The following is an 18783-nucleotide window of genomic DNA, read 5'->3' as shown; positions in this document are numbered from 1 at the left end:
TATTCCTTTTCCATCTTCACTTGTCATTGTCACATGATTTTCCTAAGTTCGATGGGTGAAACCGAGAAGGACTGAAAAGACTAAGAGTATGAACATTCAGTGTTCAAAGTGTCACGAACAACGATTGTTAATAGTCGACAAAATTATGAACATTCTATGTTCATAGTCCACTAGAATATATGAACAGCGATTGTTCATAGTTCAAAAGAGTATGAACATTCAATGTTCATAGTCCACTAAAATATGAACACTGAATGTTCATAGTCCAACAATAGTATGAACATTCAGTGTTCAAACTCCTAGTGGACTATGAACGAGTATGAACAACAAAGGAAAGGAAGGAGAGAGATGAAATGGGACCCATGATTGTCCTTAACTTCATTACTAGTTTAGGCTCTTGAGTTCTCGACTCAAGCTCAAAGCCATATTCCTTCCGAACAAAGTACATGGCTGTCCACCTAATAAGCAAAAAAACTGGCCATTAGATTAATTGATCCGACCGCGCTATTTAGAGTCACGAAAGTGAGTAAACCAATCCCTTCCCTATATCTATATTTCTTGATCGTTTGAGAGTCGGTTGATGGTGAATTTGTTCTTTACTTAAATAGTTCAATTTGTTATTTGGGTATATTAGAGGACATCGATATATTTGACAATAGGCTAAATCTATGGTCTTGGGAATTAGGTATGGTGTCTTTGGCAAATCTGGGCCACTCATACCAAGGGTGCGTGTGTATTGGATGGCAAAAATCTTGATCAAAGGTCTACATTACTGCGCACCATACATCTCGCCTTGAAGAAGAAGGACAATATAGTGTTCTTAATTGTATTTTATTGTTTTTCACATATATATCTTGATGTTACGAGGCATCCGGCTCCATTGCCTAATTCCACAATTGTCAAGGAAACACAAAAAGCGAGTGCAACGGCGGGTCGCGAGGGCATCAGATTTTCAGCAAGAAGGACCCTCGGTTGTGAAAGTTTGTGAATGGATGTGGCCTTTAATGCCAGTCGCGAGAAGAACATTGTTGATGGGAAGTGTTTGTGTTGATCTTGATGCAATGCTAGCGGGTGCCGCGATCTAACTTGATTACAGCGATCTACACCGGTATCGTCAGCGGACACTTTATTTGCAGCCCCACTTTCAAGCCCGACATCTTGAGGGGAGCTCATACCTACGATCTAGATCTAGATAATCATCTACTAGAGCGTAAGTGTGGATGTTGGTTATTTTGGGACTCTGACGATGATTTGTTGGATATAGGAAGTGGCTGCACTCTTCTTGGGATAAGAGTTGCCTCGTATCAAGTTTCTCGGGGTAAACTTGAATCAAGCCTTACCTTATGTAGTTCATCTCTCTCTATTATAGATGTGTGCTTGAACGGGTTATGGATTGCAGATCCCCTTGTGTCCCTATCTTCATGATTAAGTCATTAATGTCTTTTACAAAGTTAATGTTTCCTTGATTGTGGCATTGATTGAGTTCCAAGATTGTGCTAGTTGATATCTTTCGGATCGGTGTTTCTTACAAGTTGTGCAAATTATCGAACTGCCACTTTAGTGGGAACCCATTCGTTGAAGTATCTATATCAAAAGGCGAACTGCTTTCGGGCAAGCGAGAAACCAGGTTCTATTGTTTAAACTCTCTCTCGAGAGAGAGCAACTAGTCGAATTTTCAAAAAAATCTTCACTTAGAAGCGGACAAATCAATCATCACCAACCACATGCTTATCGGTAGGGAGCGGTAGTAGAAGGGAGATGACTTCGCGTCGCGACTTCGACAAGTCGCGGCGGTTTCTTGACTTCGATCCTGCTTCTCCGGTAGCTCAGCGTACAACTCCACCCGGCCGCGGCATGATCTTCACATGTTGATCATACTCCTTTTTCGCGCTTTGCGAGCCACCACTTGACACTTTGCTTGGCGTACTTTCGATCACCGCGGCGGTTTGTTTCTGCGGGTCCATCATTGCCTTAGCGGTCTGACCTTCTCTGCGGCGTGTCACGATGTTTGTTCCTCGGGGGGCGTCGGCTTCTTCTTATCGGCTTCGGCTTCGGGCGCAGCATCCTAGCCAGCTCAGCCATGCCACCATCGCCGCTACCAAGGCGGTGCCGCGGTTAAACTTCAACCTATCGTACCCGCCAAAAACTGCACGGAGATCGATCATTAATAGTCCTCATTCATGTCGCAATAAAACTAGAAAACTCACCAAACAACAAGCGGCGTCGAGGTCTTGAGTCGTTTCAAACTTTCACTCTCCGGCTCATCTTTATCACCATCTAGCACTATTCCTCCAAAAGGCAGCTCGCTATAGAGGCTGAATGGAAACTGCAATCGAGAATGCTTCACCATCGCTTTCTTCCCTGTTTTCCCAATGTAGAAGAAGTCGCCCCATCACCGGGGCGTGGGCCGCTGCAAACCGCGGCATGGTGATTTTTCCCAGTCGTCGCCCCTCCACCACTTTCGGAGACTGAACCACGACACACCTCCAGTTAAGCCCGTCCCTCCATCTTACGCGCGCTTTACACTTCCTAGAATCGGACTCATCGACTTTACGCTTACCATGGTTCCCAAAGAGAATGGGGTCTAAATTCCATCTCCTCCATCACTAGGGGAGAAGCTTCCCTCGTCCCTCCTCACCACCACCACCGGCGTCTCCCGCGTCGCCTAGCCATACTCGAATCTACAAACAAAGCTAGAAGATCGGTGAACCATTGGAAGTACAAAGCATTAGTCCCCAACGACAAGATAAGTCAAGAAGAGCCGCGTGCCTTAACAGGATCGATAAAAGGTGAGAGAGCGAAGTTTGGAAGCGAAACAACTTGGAGGAAGCGGTATAAATACCTTTGAACTTCCCTAACGGTTCTATTTAGGATAGAACTAACCCACATGACCCGAAGAAAAAAAAACCTCCGAAGTCAATTATGGTTGGTGTATTGCATTAAAATAATGAATTAAATTCTCTCTCTTCTATTTATGCCCAAATAGCGTTACCTTTCCAAGGCAAGTCATAATGGCATCGATCGTAAACGGCGAGCCACCTTGCGACCATCATTTCATATCTCCCGACCGCCCATATTCTACCGCGTGCCCGCCCGCGTCTTGTAATGTGAAGCGCAAATTAAAGAACCACAGATAAAAGATGTTATACTAGATTCATCGGGCGACACTTCCGGCAGATAGTGAATCTTGAAAATGTGTAACATGGCAGCCTCTTCGGTGCCATTGGGAAGAAAAGAATTCAATTTAGTTGTGGGGTTACATTTGCTTGTTTGTTTTAATGTTGGGATATTTGTAGATGTGAAGGTTCTTGTCGTTATCATCTTACTAGTTTATGCAAGTTTTAATGTTTTGGGTCCGTAATGTAAATCCTAATGTTTTCCCTTTCCATAATGTAAATGAGTGCTTCAGAATTTATGCATGTGTTTAGGGCTGAATGCAGTGGAATAATCTTTAATTTCTATGTAGGAGTTCATTTCATTAAATTAAACAAGCACTAGGCGTTGAATATGGTACTATTGTAGTACAATGTAGTGAAACAGGGAATCTCACCACTCCACAGCATTCATTGCAATCTAGTGACACTTTAGAATGTCTGACTACTTCCATAAGATGTTGTAAGGAAATTACCCACTAAAAATAAGAGACGCCACAGTAAAAAAACGAAATGAAAACCCACAGAAGCAAGACTGGAGACACTATGAAGAGACGGCAAGTGATTCCCATTCTTAGAAACTGCAAGTTTGAAGGAAAGTTTTAGAATGGCGATAATATGCACGTTATTACGAAGAACTTTACATTTTGGTTGTCGTTCTTGCTAACTACATTGTCGTAATGGTACCCATTAAATTTGTTGGGTTATATCTGGTTATGGGTATATTTGTGGTTAATGTTAAGAAGATTGCTAGCGTCCTGCCCATTTTGGGGGTAGGACCATCCTAACCCACTACATGCCAATAAGAAGTGACTAGGTACCGGTGACTAGGTACCGGTGATGTCTAGACTGTGCTACAAGCCTACAACTGGATTTGGTGTGGAGAAGCTAAAGGCGATGAGTTGAATTTTGGTATTTTGGATTTTTTGGTACTCATCGCCAACCATAGCGGAGATACATTGTCTAAGAAATTGTATATCATATGATTGAGAAGGTTAACCAAAGAACATAACACAGGTACACTGGCTACAAACTACAGTATATGGCAGGCCTATTAGTAGCTTAGGACAAGTTTTGATAGCATATGCTAATGAGCTTTCGACCTTACGGGTGGGCCAGTACACAAAAGGCATCAAGTCTAATAAGCAATTAAGCTTTAATTTAATGAACAAATGTAGCCTCATGCCCTCATACCATTGCAACTAACATAGATAAAAGCGAGTTACTAGAAAAGCCTTATCTTTGTCGGGGAATACAACTAACTAGACCAGTTGCCCTATTTTATTCAAACAAGTCGCGGATAATCAAAAAGTTCTGACAAACTACAATTTAACCATGATGGTTCTGAGGACACCTCATGAGGCTTACATTCTTGACTTTAAACTTTTCCCCTTTTTATTGATTTTTGAACCGCGAAGTGAGCGGAACCATTAGCAACATTGCGTTCTTCTTGACTTTGGGCAATGCATCAAAATGTTTCCTTTTGGATTTGATGATTTCATATAGAAGTGATCCATACTCGGTTACACGCAAATTACTTCAATAAAAGCGAACTCAAACCACTCCAACAAACAGGTAATTGCATGATAATATCATCTAAGAGGTAGTTAAAGTAAAATCCATATAACCACAAATCTAATCAACATGAATCAAAACATAAAGAACTACCTAATATTAATTTGATAAATGAGCGTGCACCCATTTGTTACGCGCCTTTTTGCTCTTGGCGTGAGTACCCGGTATATGTTTTACCATGGGAAACCAAAGTTGAGATGAACAACTGGAACAAGACAATTTGGTTGGGTAGTTGTATAAATAGGCATTTCCAAACCAATCTTCCGCGGCAAATACATTAAGGATGGATTTGCAATAGGTCATATCCTGCAAAGTGACAAAACAAATAAAAATATATAACCTGAGTTACATTGACACGGACACACACATGCATGCAACACACCTCATCTATTATTGGACATCCCTCGTCTTTGACCTTCTTCAATATCGATTCGAGCAACTTTAGCGACGATACGTTTCGCCTCTTTCTTATGTAGAAATGTCTCAACCGACATATAATTTACCCCATCAACGAAGCGAAAGATCTAAATTGTGGCAGTTCCCAAGCTTTTAGTAGTATAGGTCGGGAAGTGGCGGTTTGTATTTCGAGCATACTCTTCTGTCGGTTCTTATGCATGCATTCATCCGGAATACCTACACACATAGTACAAAATATCGGGGAGGATATGGGTGTTTATCTATCCTCAATTTCTTGACATGTATATTGTGGATGTCCAAATTGAGCCAAGTATTTGAACAATGTAAAAGTAGAGAATGTACCACTTGTGTTCATCTTGACTTCAATTAGTCCACGGGGTGTTCCGAATCAGACAAAAAAAAATCCATGTCAACAACTTTTTTGCACTGAGTTAAAAAGTAGGATCTAGACAAACAAATCGAGAAGGAAAAAGCAAAAACCATCTCACCGCGATCCGACATCAAAACTTTGTGCGTGTGGTAGGTACAATAAAGTAATAAACTTTGTACTACAGGTGAAGGAATGCTACACTTGAAGAACTACGATGTGATACTATCTCTGTACAATTTGGGAAAAACTCAAAACCAATTGTATTTGCAAATCAAATATTTATTTTTTTCATTATCGAACAATGTAGATTACGTAAACAATGTAGTATAAGGTCTATTCTATGTGCAACTAACTCACATTTATCTTATATACCGTTGTAATTTTTATCCTTATATTTAAGAATTCTATCTTGTTGATCTTGATTCAGTTTTTGTCGTCCCTAATAAGGCTATATTGGCAAGTATAACGCTCAAACGCCAACCCACGAATCAGGTAGCTTTCAAGAACTGGTAATTGTACCAACTAACAATAAATAGGATAAGAGCACAAGAACTTTGATGTCAAGATGTTTCATTTTGATTTGGAAATGATGTATCGGCACTGGATACCCTTCTAGAATTTATGAAAGGGGATGATGGGAAGAATGTTTAGTCCGTAATGTCTCTTAAGCCGTTGTAATTCAGTTTTTGTGGTGCATAAGTATTTAGTTAAATGATGTAATACACACGCACCCCTGTGATGAGTGGCCCAGATGTGAGGGCATACCATACATCTCGCATCTAAGCGCGATGGATTTAGCTTTATAATAATCAAATTCTAAGTATGAAGGATCCGGGTTATTGATAGCATACCATACGACTAACTAAATAGGATAAGAGCACAAGAACTTTGCACCATAGATTTAGCCAATTAGTAATCGTAAAGACTATATAAACGGGATGTATAAAACTACGTAGGATCCTACCTAAAACATAACCTAGAAGCAGATCCTCATTATCTAAAAACGAACCCGAAGCAGACCATTGTGAAGCGATTCAGTAATTAAACCTTCATGTATCCATTTTTGTTGTAACTCATTGTTCAAACAACTATTCAGGACTTTTTGATTGTCTAATATAGAGCTCGCTTAATTGTGGAGAAAAAGATGGACTAATTTTAAACTTTTAAATTGAATAAGCGTTTAATCGACCTATTCCTCAAAAACACTTTAGCACCGGCCAAGCTCGACCCAACATGGGAGGACCCTACATTGTTGACAAAGTCGTTCGAAATGGCGATATTGGATCAAAACCCATTTCGGTGATAGGCTTCCCGACCTTGGAATACTGAGATCTCCTCAAACGCTTTTATCAATAAGTTTTTCTCCAAGTACATAAGTCGATATGAATGAAATCTCATCAACATTTTATGTGCAGCTATCATTTTTTTTTTTACATGAGCACCTTGCATTTCACACTCACAACACCCGGCTTAAGGCGTCACAATGTCGGTCGGATACCACGATGGAGTTCGAAGCGACTAAACAACAACAGCCACGCAGTGGTTTTAGTTCAATCAATTCAAATCAAGGTCCCCCAAAAGGACCCTAAACAAACCTAACACCAACGCCAGGGTTAGGTATGGTTCAACTGTAATTGCCACTCACAGAGGGTTTAACTCAAACTCAAATATAATGGCCACTCAAAAGCCAATTATATCCGAAGTTCCTCTAAAAGGGGCAAATCATGGCGTAAACTAGGGACAAGACGAAGCCTAGATGCCAACTATGCAAATGAACCAGGTCGTACTGAAGAGCTCTACGACCTGTGATAAAGGACGACCTGGCAAAGTAAAGCAGTCCATCAGGACTAGTGCTTCACGTAACCGCAATTCGTCAAACAACAATTCAGTCAAAACAAAAGCCATCAAATGCATATTTCAAGACGACTTCAACAAGTAATTTAAATATTTCTACTTACAAAATCGGTCAGATACTGAGGCCCCCAGGTTATCCCGGGAAAACGACCTCAATATCCCCATCAAAAATAATATTGTATCAGTATGAAGAACAAACAGCTGTTTAAATATTGTTCAATACATCCCAACAACAAGACAATCACAAAGCACAAGACGTTCAGAAACAGTTCACAAAAAGAGAGTATGCACATTCAAAGGGTCTTCCACATCACCGCCCTCTACAACACCAGAACTGGTAGCCTGATCAACAACAACTTAAGAAACATCCAAATCAGAAACAACAGAAGGAACAGCCGGAGCAGCCGGTGGCACAACGACTTGGTCAGATGGCAGATCAGATGGTCTACTAGCACCTACACCAAAGATCTGCGGCAGCACATTGTGGCGATCCACTTTCAAAACCCATCTTAAGGCAATTATACTTATCCAACTCCTCATAATAATCATCCAACAAAGACGCATTACGCCGCCCTCTCCACATCGTCCACCCGCGGCGTTGTAAGCGATCCACGGCTTCGTTCAAAGAATCGGAGCGCTGACCTCTTGCACTTTCAAAACCCATTCTTTGAACCTTCACTTTTGCAGAGTCCAGGCGGGTTGCCCGCGGTGCCACTTTACCACCAGATCGTACATGGCCAGGTCGGATTCCACCCAACCAAACTCCCTCCTCAAAGCGGTATAACAATTCACCGACTTAGACTTCCTCTCATCTAATGTCTCCAATGTGGAAGACGACTAAGCCTCATCACCACTACAAACCCTCTCCTCAACTTCTTCACTTACAATTCTCTCTCTCCATTCATTAACTTCAGCCTCACCACTCAAACTATCACTAGTCATAGACATTGCACAATCAAAGAAAGAAAGAAAGCTCAAAGTTTTAAAGTTGAAAGATGAACTAACCCGATAAAAAAGTACGAGAAGTTTTTTTTTTTTTTTTTCTTTCTTTCTTTTTTTCCTTTTCTTTCACTCTGGATTATTTTTTCCTTTAGTTGAAAAGTGAACAAACAAAAAGCTTCTTTCTAAAATTCAAAACCCTCAACTACCCAAACATCTCGAGACAATCAAAACGCGTTTAGGTTCCCAAAACTTAAATCATTACACGCCCACATAAAACGCCCGAAACTCCGGGCCCACGAATCCAAAAACAATTCCCGCACATTCCCTAAATTCAAAGAAAACAAATTTGTCGACACCGTGCTTTCAAACTTTTTACTTTACTTTCTAAACCGTTCTTGTTCCACATCGCGGCAAATTGTCCAAAGAAACGGACATATAAAACGGGTGTAAGTACACTCCGTTCTACACTATAGAGCACGCGTCCACAAAGCGGGGCGTCTCTCACTCCATTTCGTCCCACAACTTCGGATCGTATCAACGACCCAAAACCCATAAGTTGGCGGACCCTTTTTTATTTTTAAAATCCAACTTTTACCCTTTCTTGTTAATAAACAAAATTACGGATGAGAAAACCCAAAACCCCCTTTCTTCTCAAACCCAAAATTACGGATGAGAAAACCAACCGGATGACATGTTTGCAAACGGATCAGATATCTCATCAAGTCATAAGATTTCGCTCTCGAGCGAAAAAAAACTAAACATGTGTTAGAATATTTTGTTTCCTAGTGCCTACTTTCTTAGAAGAAACAAAGAGTAACATAATAAGTGCATATCTACCATTCTCTGCAACTACAACTTCCACCTTCGATTCTTGAACAACCAACTCTCATTACTCATTTTGTATTTACTCTTGCCTAGTCCATTAACATGTTTCAATATCCATGGCCAAAAGAAAAACTTGAGCAATAAACTCTAGGTACTTCAAGCCCTCATTGCGGGACCCAACTTGCAACATCGGGACTCCTTTTCATCACTCTAATTCTCTTGAGCCTGCAACACTTAATTTACACTATCTGACAGTCTCAAAGATTACACTCCATTTTCGTGGTGGTTTATGATGTAACTAATAACTAGATTTGTATTCAATCTTGTCCATAATATTAATCTATTTTTCTTAACAATATTTGATAATCAAAACAGATTTTGATATTATGAACAATCTCCCAAAAAACAGGTTTGTTAGTTTGTTACCGTGTTTTATATTATGATAATCAAAACAGATTTTTAGTCTTTGATATGATAATCAACCGATCGACCAAACTCTAGAACAATTGGACTCTGAACAATGATTGTTCATAGTCATCAGCTATGAACATTCTTTGTTCATATCGCAACTTGGACTATGAACAGTGATTGTTCATAGTTGGTAGCATAGCTATGAACAACGAGTGTTCTGTGTTCGTAGTCCATACTGTACTATGAACAATCAATGTTCATAGTCATGAGCTATGAATATTTTTGTTCATACCACAATTGGACTATGAACAATGATTGTTCATAGTCATGAGTTATGAACATCCATTGTTCATACTCTAGTAGGTATTAGTAAGTATGAACAATCATTGCCCATACTTTACATTAGGCATGAACAATGAGTGTTCATACTCCAATAGGTATGAACAATGAGCTCGCATGTTTTGTACTAGGGTATGCCCGTGCCTACGGCCCGCGAGGCGTCGACACACCTGCGGCGCTACCTCGACGCTCGACCCCCTGGCACAGACAAATACCTTGTTCAAATGTAACGACAACTACTTTTTCTTATTAAGAAGAGGTTATCTTAGTCAAGGACTGTTTGAATGGGCGAAAGATTAGGGCATGGAATTTGAGTTGGTTAGTGCTCAAAATCCCATTCAAGCATAAATGTTTGGAGGCTTGAAGTTTGAGGTGGTAGCGGTAGACTCAAAGACAGGCAACAAAATGAGACAAGTGGTGGAGGAGCTTATGAAAACTCTCTAATCGAGGAGGAGGCATCGACCGGGACTTAGCCGATTAATTATTGTTTTGTAATCTATGGCGATCAAGTTATTTTCTTTTTTTGGGCGATGGGGCAATCACTGGGGTAGACTCATGAAGTAGGGCGGTCGGCCATAGATGTTGTGTTTGTACCTCTGCGATGCGGGTTTATGACTAATTCCTCATTTTAAAGTTAATGTAGGATCTTTAACCAAAAGAAAAAGAATAGATTAACACGATAGCACACTACAAAAACTACCATAGTAGAATTTCTCATATTTCAATCATCTTGGCGATTACTATTGTTTTAACACTCTTGTTTTAAACGAATTGGCGATGTGTAAAACCTTAACAACAACTGCGAATTCAACAAGCTAAAAGTACGCCAACCCACGCTATTACCTAAACAACTTCGGTAACATTTATCAAAGCTTTCCGAGCTACTTGGCGGAAAAAAGCTTAATTCTAAGCAAACTCATACAAGCATCATCAGTCAAAGTATGACCGATATGAGCAACTTCAAACCGAAGGGCGGAAGAAGGCCAACTTATTGCTACCGCTAATGCAGTGAGCGAGAGACACGAAAAAGGAAGATGTGATTATTAGTTTATTGCCATCGGTAGAAACAGAGACCATTTATGTAATTGAATAATGTCGGTAGTACATCATCTCCATTGTCCTCTTACGCCCGGTCTAAGATTGCTCGAACGGATCTACTCTCGGTATCCCTTATGGCCACATTGGGACCACAACATAGACAATAAACCTTTCTCCAGCTTCAATTTTACTTAAAATTTTCAGGGAAAGTTCTTTGGAAATAAGATGCAAACAACCAACGTCTTCACACTTGATGCCATCTGGCTTCCAGGAGAATGAGCTGCCATGGTTCACCAACTCAATGTTAGCCATCTTTGCCCCGCACCATTGACATCAATTAGAGAACAATAATAACATACACATGAAATTTTTAATTGGAAGTATTTCCACTTCTTACTTACCACCAATGCTTTATAGGAAGCTCTACAGTAGGTTTGAGCCTCCCTCATAGCTTTGGCAGGCACCTTGATCGACACTCTGTATATCAGCTGGTTTAGGAATTCATTTAGGGCCTCATGATCAAAGGTCGAAATATTCCTTTGACACAACCTGTACATAGCAGTATCTTGGGTGATTATTGCTTCTACCCCGAGGACGTTTGTGTTTTCAGATGTGAACTTCATGAAGTTCAACCAATCATTTAGAAGCCAAAAAATCGTTCTGAAAATTATATAAAAACCATTATCAGCAAAATGAGCCGAATAAGTTCATACATCATGTATGCTAGAAGTTACTACACTGAGTTGCATGTGAACCAAATAAAGCACATGAAAGTAACAAAAAATAGTGCAAATTACAATTGAGAATCTAAAGTTTATTAATTTAATAACAGTGAACAATATTAGAGCACTTTTGAGCATTATCAGCAAATGCAATAAATTAAAGCCCTAAATATTGGATGTGAATGATAAGGTTATGGTCAGATCAAAAGTGTGGTCAACAGTTGATTAAAACCAAATGACTACATTGGCATAGACATGTTGCTACTATCAGCATGGAAAAGCCACCTAGTTATAAAAGTAATAAAATGAGCGGTAGAAACTTACAGTAAATCGATTCGCCAGAACAGGAGAAGCTTCACATAAACCCGAAACTAATTCCAAGTGTCCGAATTCTCCTCTAAAACCTCTTGATATAATACCACTCCTGTGAGTGATCATGGATTATAGATGAGACATGACTTTTAGGACAAATTTTTATTTAAATTTCAAATTAAAAAACAGTCACAACTGAGAAGCCACTAAATGTGGTGCCTCCTCTAAAAAAAATAACAATAAAATAAATTAGTGTACACCTCAAGATCAATATTCAGGTATAACCGTATAAGAACCATTTTTCACCAAAAAATTTCGTAGACCAATAAACCCTGTATAAATAAATGACAAAAATGTCTTCCAGCATTCAAAGTTTGATTAACAAAAGAATCCTTTAAAAGATATACATACATGTCGGTATGCACTTGAGCATCTTTGCTTGCTCATTATCATTCGTTTTCAATTATAGTCATACATAAAGCTGAGCCATCTTTGCTTGCTCATTATCATTTCCAAGTTTTTCAATTATAAAATCATACATAAAGCTCGGATGAAACAGCGTATCCAATTATAATCATAATACAAAAGCTAGGAGAATGCAATAGAAAAAAAGCTCGAAAAGTATCCAACGAATACAAAGTTAATTTGATGAGTTCCAAGGCAACTAAACAGGGGGATATTCATTTCCAAAAAATAAAATCACAACTCAGGAACCACATTAACAAAAATATCAATTAAATGTTAGGCATGAAACAACGAATACTTTTTTCAATTATAGTCATACATAAAGCTCGGAAAGTATCCAACGAATGCAATAGGAGAGTGAAAAGCTCAGAAAGTATCCAACGAATACAAAGTTAATTTGATGAGTTCCAAGGCAACTAAACAGGGGGATATTCATTTCCAAAAAATAAAATCACAACTCATGAACCACATTAACAAAAATATCAATTAAATGTTAGGCATGAAACAACGAATACTTCAAAAGTTCATACATCACAGGTACATTTTAAAAACAAAACTAAAATCGAGATTGAAAAGTAGATACCTAAGTTAATTAAGGATGCCAAATCATGTTGGATATGAGAAGACCCCTACGAATACTCCATCTCCATGAAATAGATAATAACCTAACCAAAAAAAAAAAAACACCCACAAAGTAATTAAATAGATCTTACAAAGTGTTTGAGTGGTTAAATAGATCAAGGGGAAAATGGAAAATCAAAAAGATTGAGTTATAAGTGAAGAGATGTTACCTATTTGACAAAGTCCAAGTGTTTGCGAAGGCAGCGAAGAAGAGTGAAAGATAAAGCAATGAAATTATATCACAAGGGTGTCGACCCCAAATTACTCAATCCGAAGCTCCAAAGAGAAAATAACCTAAAAAAAGAAAAAATATATATTCAAAATACAAAAAATAATCAAAGTGATCGGTTTAAAAATTCAAAAACAGGTAATCAAACCCTATAGTATTTGATTTCCTATGCCTTTTTATCACATTGAATGATAACCCTAGTTTAAAATAAAACCTGTTACAAACCCTAGATATAAAAACATAAGAAACCTTTTAACCCGAAACTATGTTAAGAGAATACAATCACGTATAGGAGTTACTTTCATCCTCGCAACTTGGCATTGAAAATCGCTCGCAGCATTGACGGCGAACCACCAGGAAGAACAACCTTCTTCCGGCTCGTCAATCTCTTCAACTTCAGATTTTTGGAGGCATTTTGTCCAAGATCTTATTTACTTCCTGATTCACACAAGCGGTAGAAATGTTACCCCCACAATAGATCAACACTATCTAATTAACTTGAAGAAGAAAGTGCAGATATGATCATTGAATACCTGAGATTGCAATCATTTTCATGACACCTGGTTTCCATTTAAAGATCATCCATCTTAGAGGTCTTTGCCTCCTTTACTCATAAAAAGCAAACCAACTTTGAAGATATAATGATTCATTATCATCCTGCGATTCTTGCTATCTGCAAAAAAAAAACAAGAGAACATAATAGGAAAGGTTCCTTTCAAATTTTGTCAAAAGAGACAATGCCATAAGGTTTTACGTATTAACCGAAAAACGGGGAAATATACCCCATCCCTCGAAAGCTCGATCTTCCCCGATTGGTGCAAGCAAGACTTCAATTGATGGCATTTTAACATTTTATCATCCTTTTGAGCAATGTAAACCCTTAGAAGTGTGCCGAGAAATAGTTTTGCAAATTACACACGATCTTAAAATGATAAAAGTTGGCAAAATATATAAAATACAAAAGACGGATAAGATTTCCATAAAAAAACCTTTGACTCTACTCCATTCTAGAAATTATGTAATTCCGTAGACCAAGTAAAAAGGAGCAATTTTACAAACCTTTTCCTCCTTGGATTTTCTTGCTAAAAGAATTTACAACCCTTTACTATATAAAACAATTGGATTTACTATATAAAAGAATTGGATTTTCTTTCAGAATCAAGCGCCTAAGTATTTTTCAAGGCTATTTTTGTCTTTGGCACCAAACAAAAAGTTAGATAGGATCACCCAATTTCACACTAATGATATATTCTACAGACCGAAAACAAGTGAGTTCAAATTTCAGAGGGAGAACAAAAACAAGACAAACTAATGAGATTCATTAACTTTTGAGATGGGATAATGAGATCCCCAGGTTTAATGTGAAAAAATTTACTAACAAAATAAGGATCGATCGAACACGAGAAAGAGTGCCGAGAGGGGGCTCTAGCTTTTCAAATTGGGGAGGAGAGGAAAGGGGATAACAAAATGATGTTTTAGGTTTGAGGAGAGAAGATTAAGATCCGACGGATTTGTCACTTGTTTTAGTAAAACAAGATATGCATCCAACAACACTACATACTGCCCGTCATAAGTCGAGAGAACAGATTTGGACCGTAGGATGGGGGCCTCGCGCCCCATAATCGCTTCTCTTTGTTAATATAGATAGATATGAACAATGATTATTCATAAAATAAAAAAGGTCGGGGTATACTTGACCTTTCATCTACCAGGTCCTTCAGAGTGATTATGAAAAAAGCATGAGTTTGGGAGTGATTATTTCACTTGATATGAAAATAGATTTCAGTCTCTGTCTGTTTAAAAAGCGACATCAAAAGAGTTCACTACGCTCACGGATGATAAAGAATGACTTCGTGGTCCAGGAACAGAATGTCAATGTTATGTTCATTGTTCTTCTTATAAGTCCAACCTATCATGCTTGCTTTGTTCACTAAATAACACTCACCGAAATAATAATGGATCTGCATTAATAACTAAAGGCATTCAACTATATGCAACACTCTTAAATTCCGCCTATTCAAGTATCATCCACATTTGAGTTACTCAAAATACCTTTTGCACATATTACATATTTACATTACAAAATGCAAACTTCTAGCGAGACAATCTGCTTAACAAAATGCACACCGAGACAATGCCCTACAACTTCAACCCTCTCCGCCTCTTTCACAGCCAAAAGTTTGTCATAGCAACCTCCAGCTCTTTCTTGTACAGGTCGGAGATAGTTGCCATCTCCCTCAGCTTCCTGTACATGGGCGTAACGACAAACCACAAAATAAGTCAGATCAGAAAGATACTTTCAAAACATAAAGAAAACAAACTCAGATCGGAAGGACACTCACAAAGCGTGTTCATCCCTATTGGAGCTATGAACAATGGATGTTCATAGCTCATGACTATGAACAATCATTGTTCATAGTCCAATTGTGATATGAACAAAGAATATTCAAGCTCATGACTATGAACATGGATTATTCATAGTACGTACAATATAGTATAAACCCTGGTCCTACCGATCCACGTCTTTCAAAAATTATCCCAACACAAATCAGGGCCAACATGTAGAACACATATTAAGGTGTGCAAACCATCAAACTTACTAAGATCCAGGCTAGAAACCAAGCTGCAATCACACCCATACAATTGGTTCAAGGTGTTCAAGTGTGCTAACTAGTACAACGCAGCACAGATCGTCAAACAACAATTCAGTCAAAACAAAAGCCATCAAATGCATACTTCAAGACGACTTCAACAAGTAATTTAAATATTTCTACTTACAAAATCGGTCAGATACTGAGGCCCCCAGGTTATCCCGGGAAAACGACCTCAGTATCCCCATCAAAAATAATATTGTATCAGTATGAAGAACAAACAGCTGTTTAAATATTGTTCAATACATCCCAACAAGACAATCACAAAGCACAAGACGTTCAGAAACAGTTCACACAATGAGAGTACCCACATTCAAAGGGTCCAGATCACCGCCCTCTACAACACCAGGACTGGTAGCCTGATCAACAACAACTTAAGAAACATCCAAATCAGAAACAACAGAAGGAACAGATGGAGCAGCCGGTGGCACAACGACTTGGTCAGATGGCGGTCGATGGCCTACTAGCACCTACACCAAATCTCCGGCCGCATTACATCGTGGCGGTCCACTTTCAATAGCCATCTTAAGGTGATCATACTTATCCAACACCTCATAATAATCATCAAACAAAGCACGCATTACATTTCCACTCTCCACCGTGTCCACTGCCACCCGTTGTATGCGATCCGCATTCGTTAAGAATCGGAGCGCACCTCTTGCACTCAAATGACCCATTCTTTGAACATCCAACTTTGCGAGTCCGGCGGGTTGCAACAGAGCCACTTTACCACCAAGCTCTTGCACTTGTTCCCTCAGCCCTGCAACCTCCGTTCTCTCTAATTGTTGTTCAGCCACCAGCTTGCTACAAGCTTGCTTGCTGTCATCCAACTCCTTCTTATAACGGTTGGAGATACACGCCATATCCTTCAGCTTCCTATACATCGCCAGAACCTAGCAAACGAGATAACAAATATAAACAATAGAATGGATCAAAATCAACAAGACCAAAAAGGAGCAAGCTCAGAACGGAAGAATACTCACAAAGCACAACGACCGTTCCATCTCCACAAAGTTCATGTCCAGACCCTTACCATCCAGCTTGCGCCTATCTCCAGGAAGCGCAATACTATCCAACAACGCCGCACTAACCAAAGGGGACTTGAAGCTACAGTCACCATACACAACAAACTTCGCCAACAAAGTATAGGGGTCCGTATAAGTAACCAGTCTATCAAGGAAATCACCGTCACCCTTCTTACTTGGGTCCGTACTTCCTGATCCCATGCCCAATCTTCGATGCAAGAATGCTCGGCCTCACCAACTTTCTCCTTTCCTCGGTCTCAACAACCCAACATCAGCAGCAGCCGCATCATTAAGGCTCATCCTCGGCGAGAAGCCCCGACAAAGATGAACGACCTATAACAAAGCACCGGTTGGTCTCCGGACTTCGATTCGAACCTTCTTAGCCCCCTCCGACTCAACCAATTTGGAACGCCTTTTCAGAATAGGCTTCCGTAATGAAGTGGGAGCATCACCCTCCCCACCAGCACGGCCACCGCAGCATCACCCTCACTTCCAGCACCCGCATCTCCAGAAGAAATGCAGTTGGATGCAGAACGATCTGCATCACCAGAGGAGAAGCGGTTGGACGAAGAGCGCCCTCCGTCCCCCAGCTCAGAACGTTGGGACGCCAAATGATTTGCATCACCCAAATCAGAACGTGGGGATAGCAAACGATTTGCGTCACCCAACTCAGAATGTTGAGATGACGGCCGATTTGCGTCACCCAGCTCAGAGCGTCTGGATGGTGTCACTCCTCTAACCATCCTCACCTCCCCACCAGACGTCATAACTCCACCAGAACGGCCGTCACGAGCACCTCCACTCCTTTTCATTCCAGGTACAGGTACTTTCTTGTGACTCTCCCTCTTCATGGCAGATTCCGAGCTAGATTCAGAAAGTTCAACCACCACCTTGCGAGCCCTAGCCTTCTGCTCCAGCCTCTTACGGTTGATTTTCTTCCCTCCACGCCTCTTAAAGTAATGCGCAACCTCCCTCAACAAAGCCTGCTTATCCTCCAAACTCAAACAAGCAAACCTTTCAATCACACCGTTCGTCGTACGAGAAGGGATAGAAACAACTGCAAATGAAAAACCAAATAAATCAGAACGTCCAAATTACAATTCAAAACACACGCATTACGACCTACAACAAACGACCTACCACGAGGTTGTACAACACGTTTATCAATCTCCAAACCAGGAGGACAATAACTACCCACAGCCAGCAACGGCCTACGATTCCAGTCCTCCTTGCTCACACCCACAATAACAGAAGACTTCCCCTTAAAAACATGAAAACTAAAGTTCATAGCACCCGACCTCCTAAAAACAAAGTGCTCAATCACATCGTTGAGACAGATGCTGTAACCCGTCATTCAACAAGTCCAACACATGGAGAACCCTCCAACTGTTACCCACGAGCTGACAGGGGGCTTTCCTCAAAAAGTTCAAAACCTCGACGGTGGGGAGCGGGGAAAGGGCAACCTCATCCCAAAATTTTCTATCCCTATAACAAACAACTACTCCTCCACCCCAAGGAACGTGAGTCGTTAGTATACAAATTCTTTTCCCTAGCCAGATCGTACATGGCCAGGTCGGATTTCACCCAACCAAACTCCCTCGTCAAAGTGGTATAACAATTCACCGACTTAGACTTCCTCTCATCTACCGTCTCCAACGTGGAAGACGACTAAGCCTCATCACCACTGCAAACCCTCTCCTCAACTTCTTCACTTACAATTCTCTCTCTCCATTCATTAACTTCAGCCTCACCACTCAAACTATCACTAGTCATAGACATTGCACAATCAAAGAAAGAAAGAAAGCTCAAAGCTTTAAAGTTGAAAGACGAACATG

General features: G+C 40.0%; 1 protein-coding gene and 1 long non-coding RNA gene across 2 annotated transcripts; both read right to left on the bottom strand.

Annotated features, from left to right (window-relative positions):
* Positions 1 to 11064: 11064 nt before the first annotated feature.
* Positions 11065 to 13052, bottom strand: LOC147524489 (uncharacterized). Its single transcript, XR_015196975.1, has 4 exons — positions 13006 to 13052; positions 11970 to 12069; positions 11325 to 11583; positions 11065 to 11203 (listed from the first exon to the last, which is right to left on the bottom strand). It is a non-coding gene; the product is annotated as an uncharacterized LOC147524489 (long non-coding RNA).
* A 3075-nt stretch (positions 13053 to 16127) lies between these two features.
* Positions 16128 to 17580, bottom strand: LOC147524488 (uncharacterized). The gene is made up of 2 exons (XM_086563384.1): positions 16907 to 17580; positions 16128 to 16816 (listed from the first exon to the last, which is right to left on the bottom strand). Exons 1-2 carry the CDS (start codon positions 17147 to 17149, stop codon positions 16394 to 16396), a joined length of 666 nt encoding a protein of 221 aa, XP_086419510.1. The 5' UTR covers positions 17150 to 17580; the 3' UTR covers positions 16128 to 16393.
* Positions 17581 to 18783: the final 1203 nt, after the last annotated feature.

The sequence above is a fragment of the Coptis chinensis genome, chromosome 1 (assembly GCF_015680905.1).
Source record: "Coptis chinensis isolate HL-2020 chromosome 1, ASM1568090v1, whole genome shotgun sequence".
NCBI lineage: Eukaryota > Viridiplantae > Streptophyta > Magnoliopsida > Ranunculales > Ranunculaceae > Coptis > Coptis chinensis.
The sequence above is the reverse complement of the archived record's forward strand: the minus strand, read 5'-3'. Positions and strand labels throughout refer to the sequence as shown.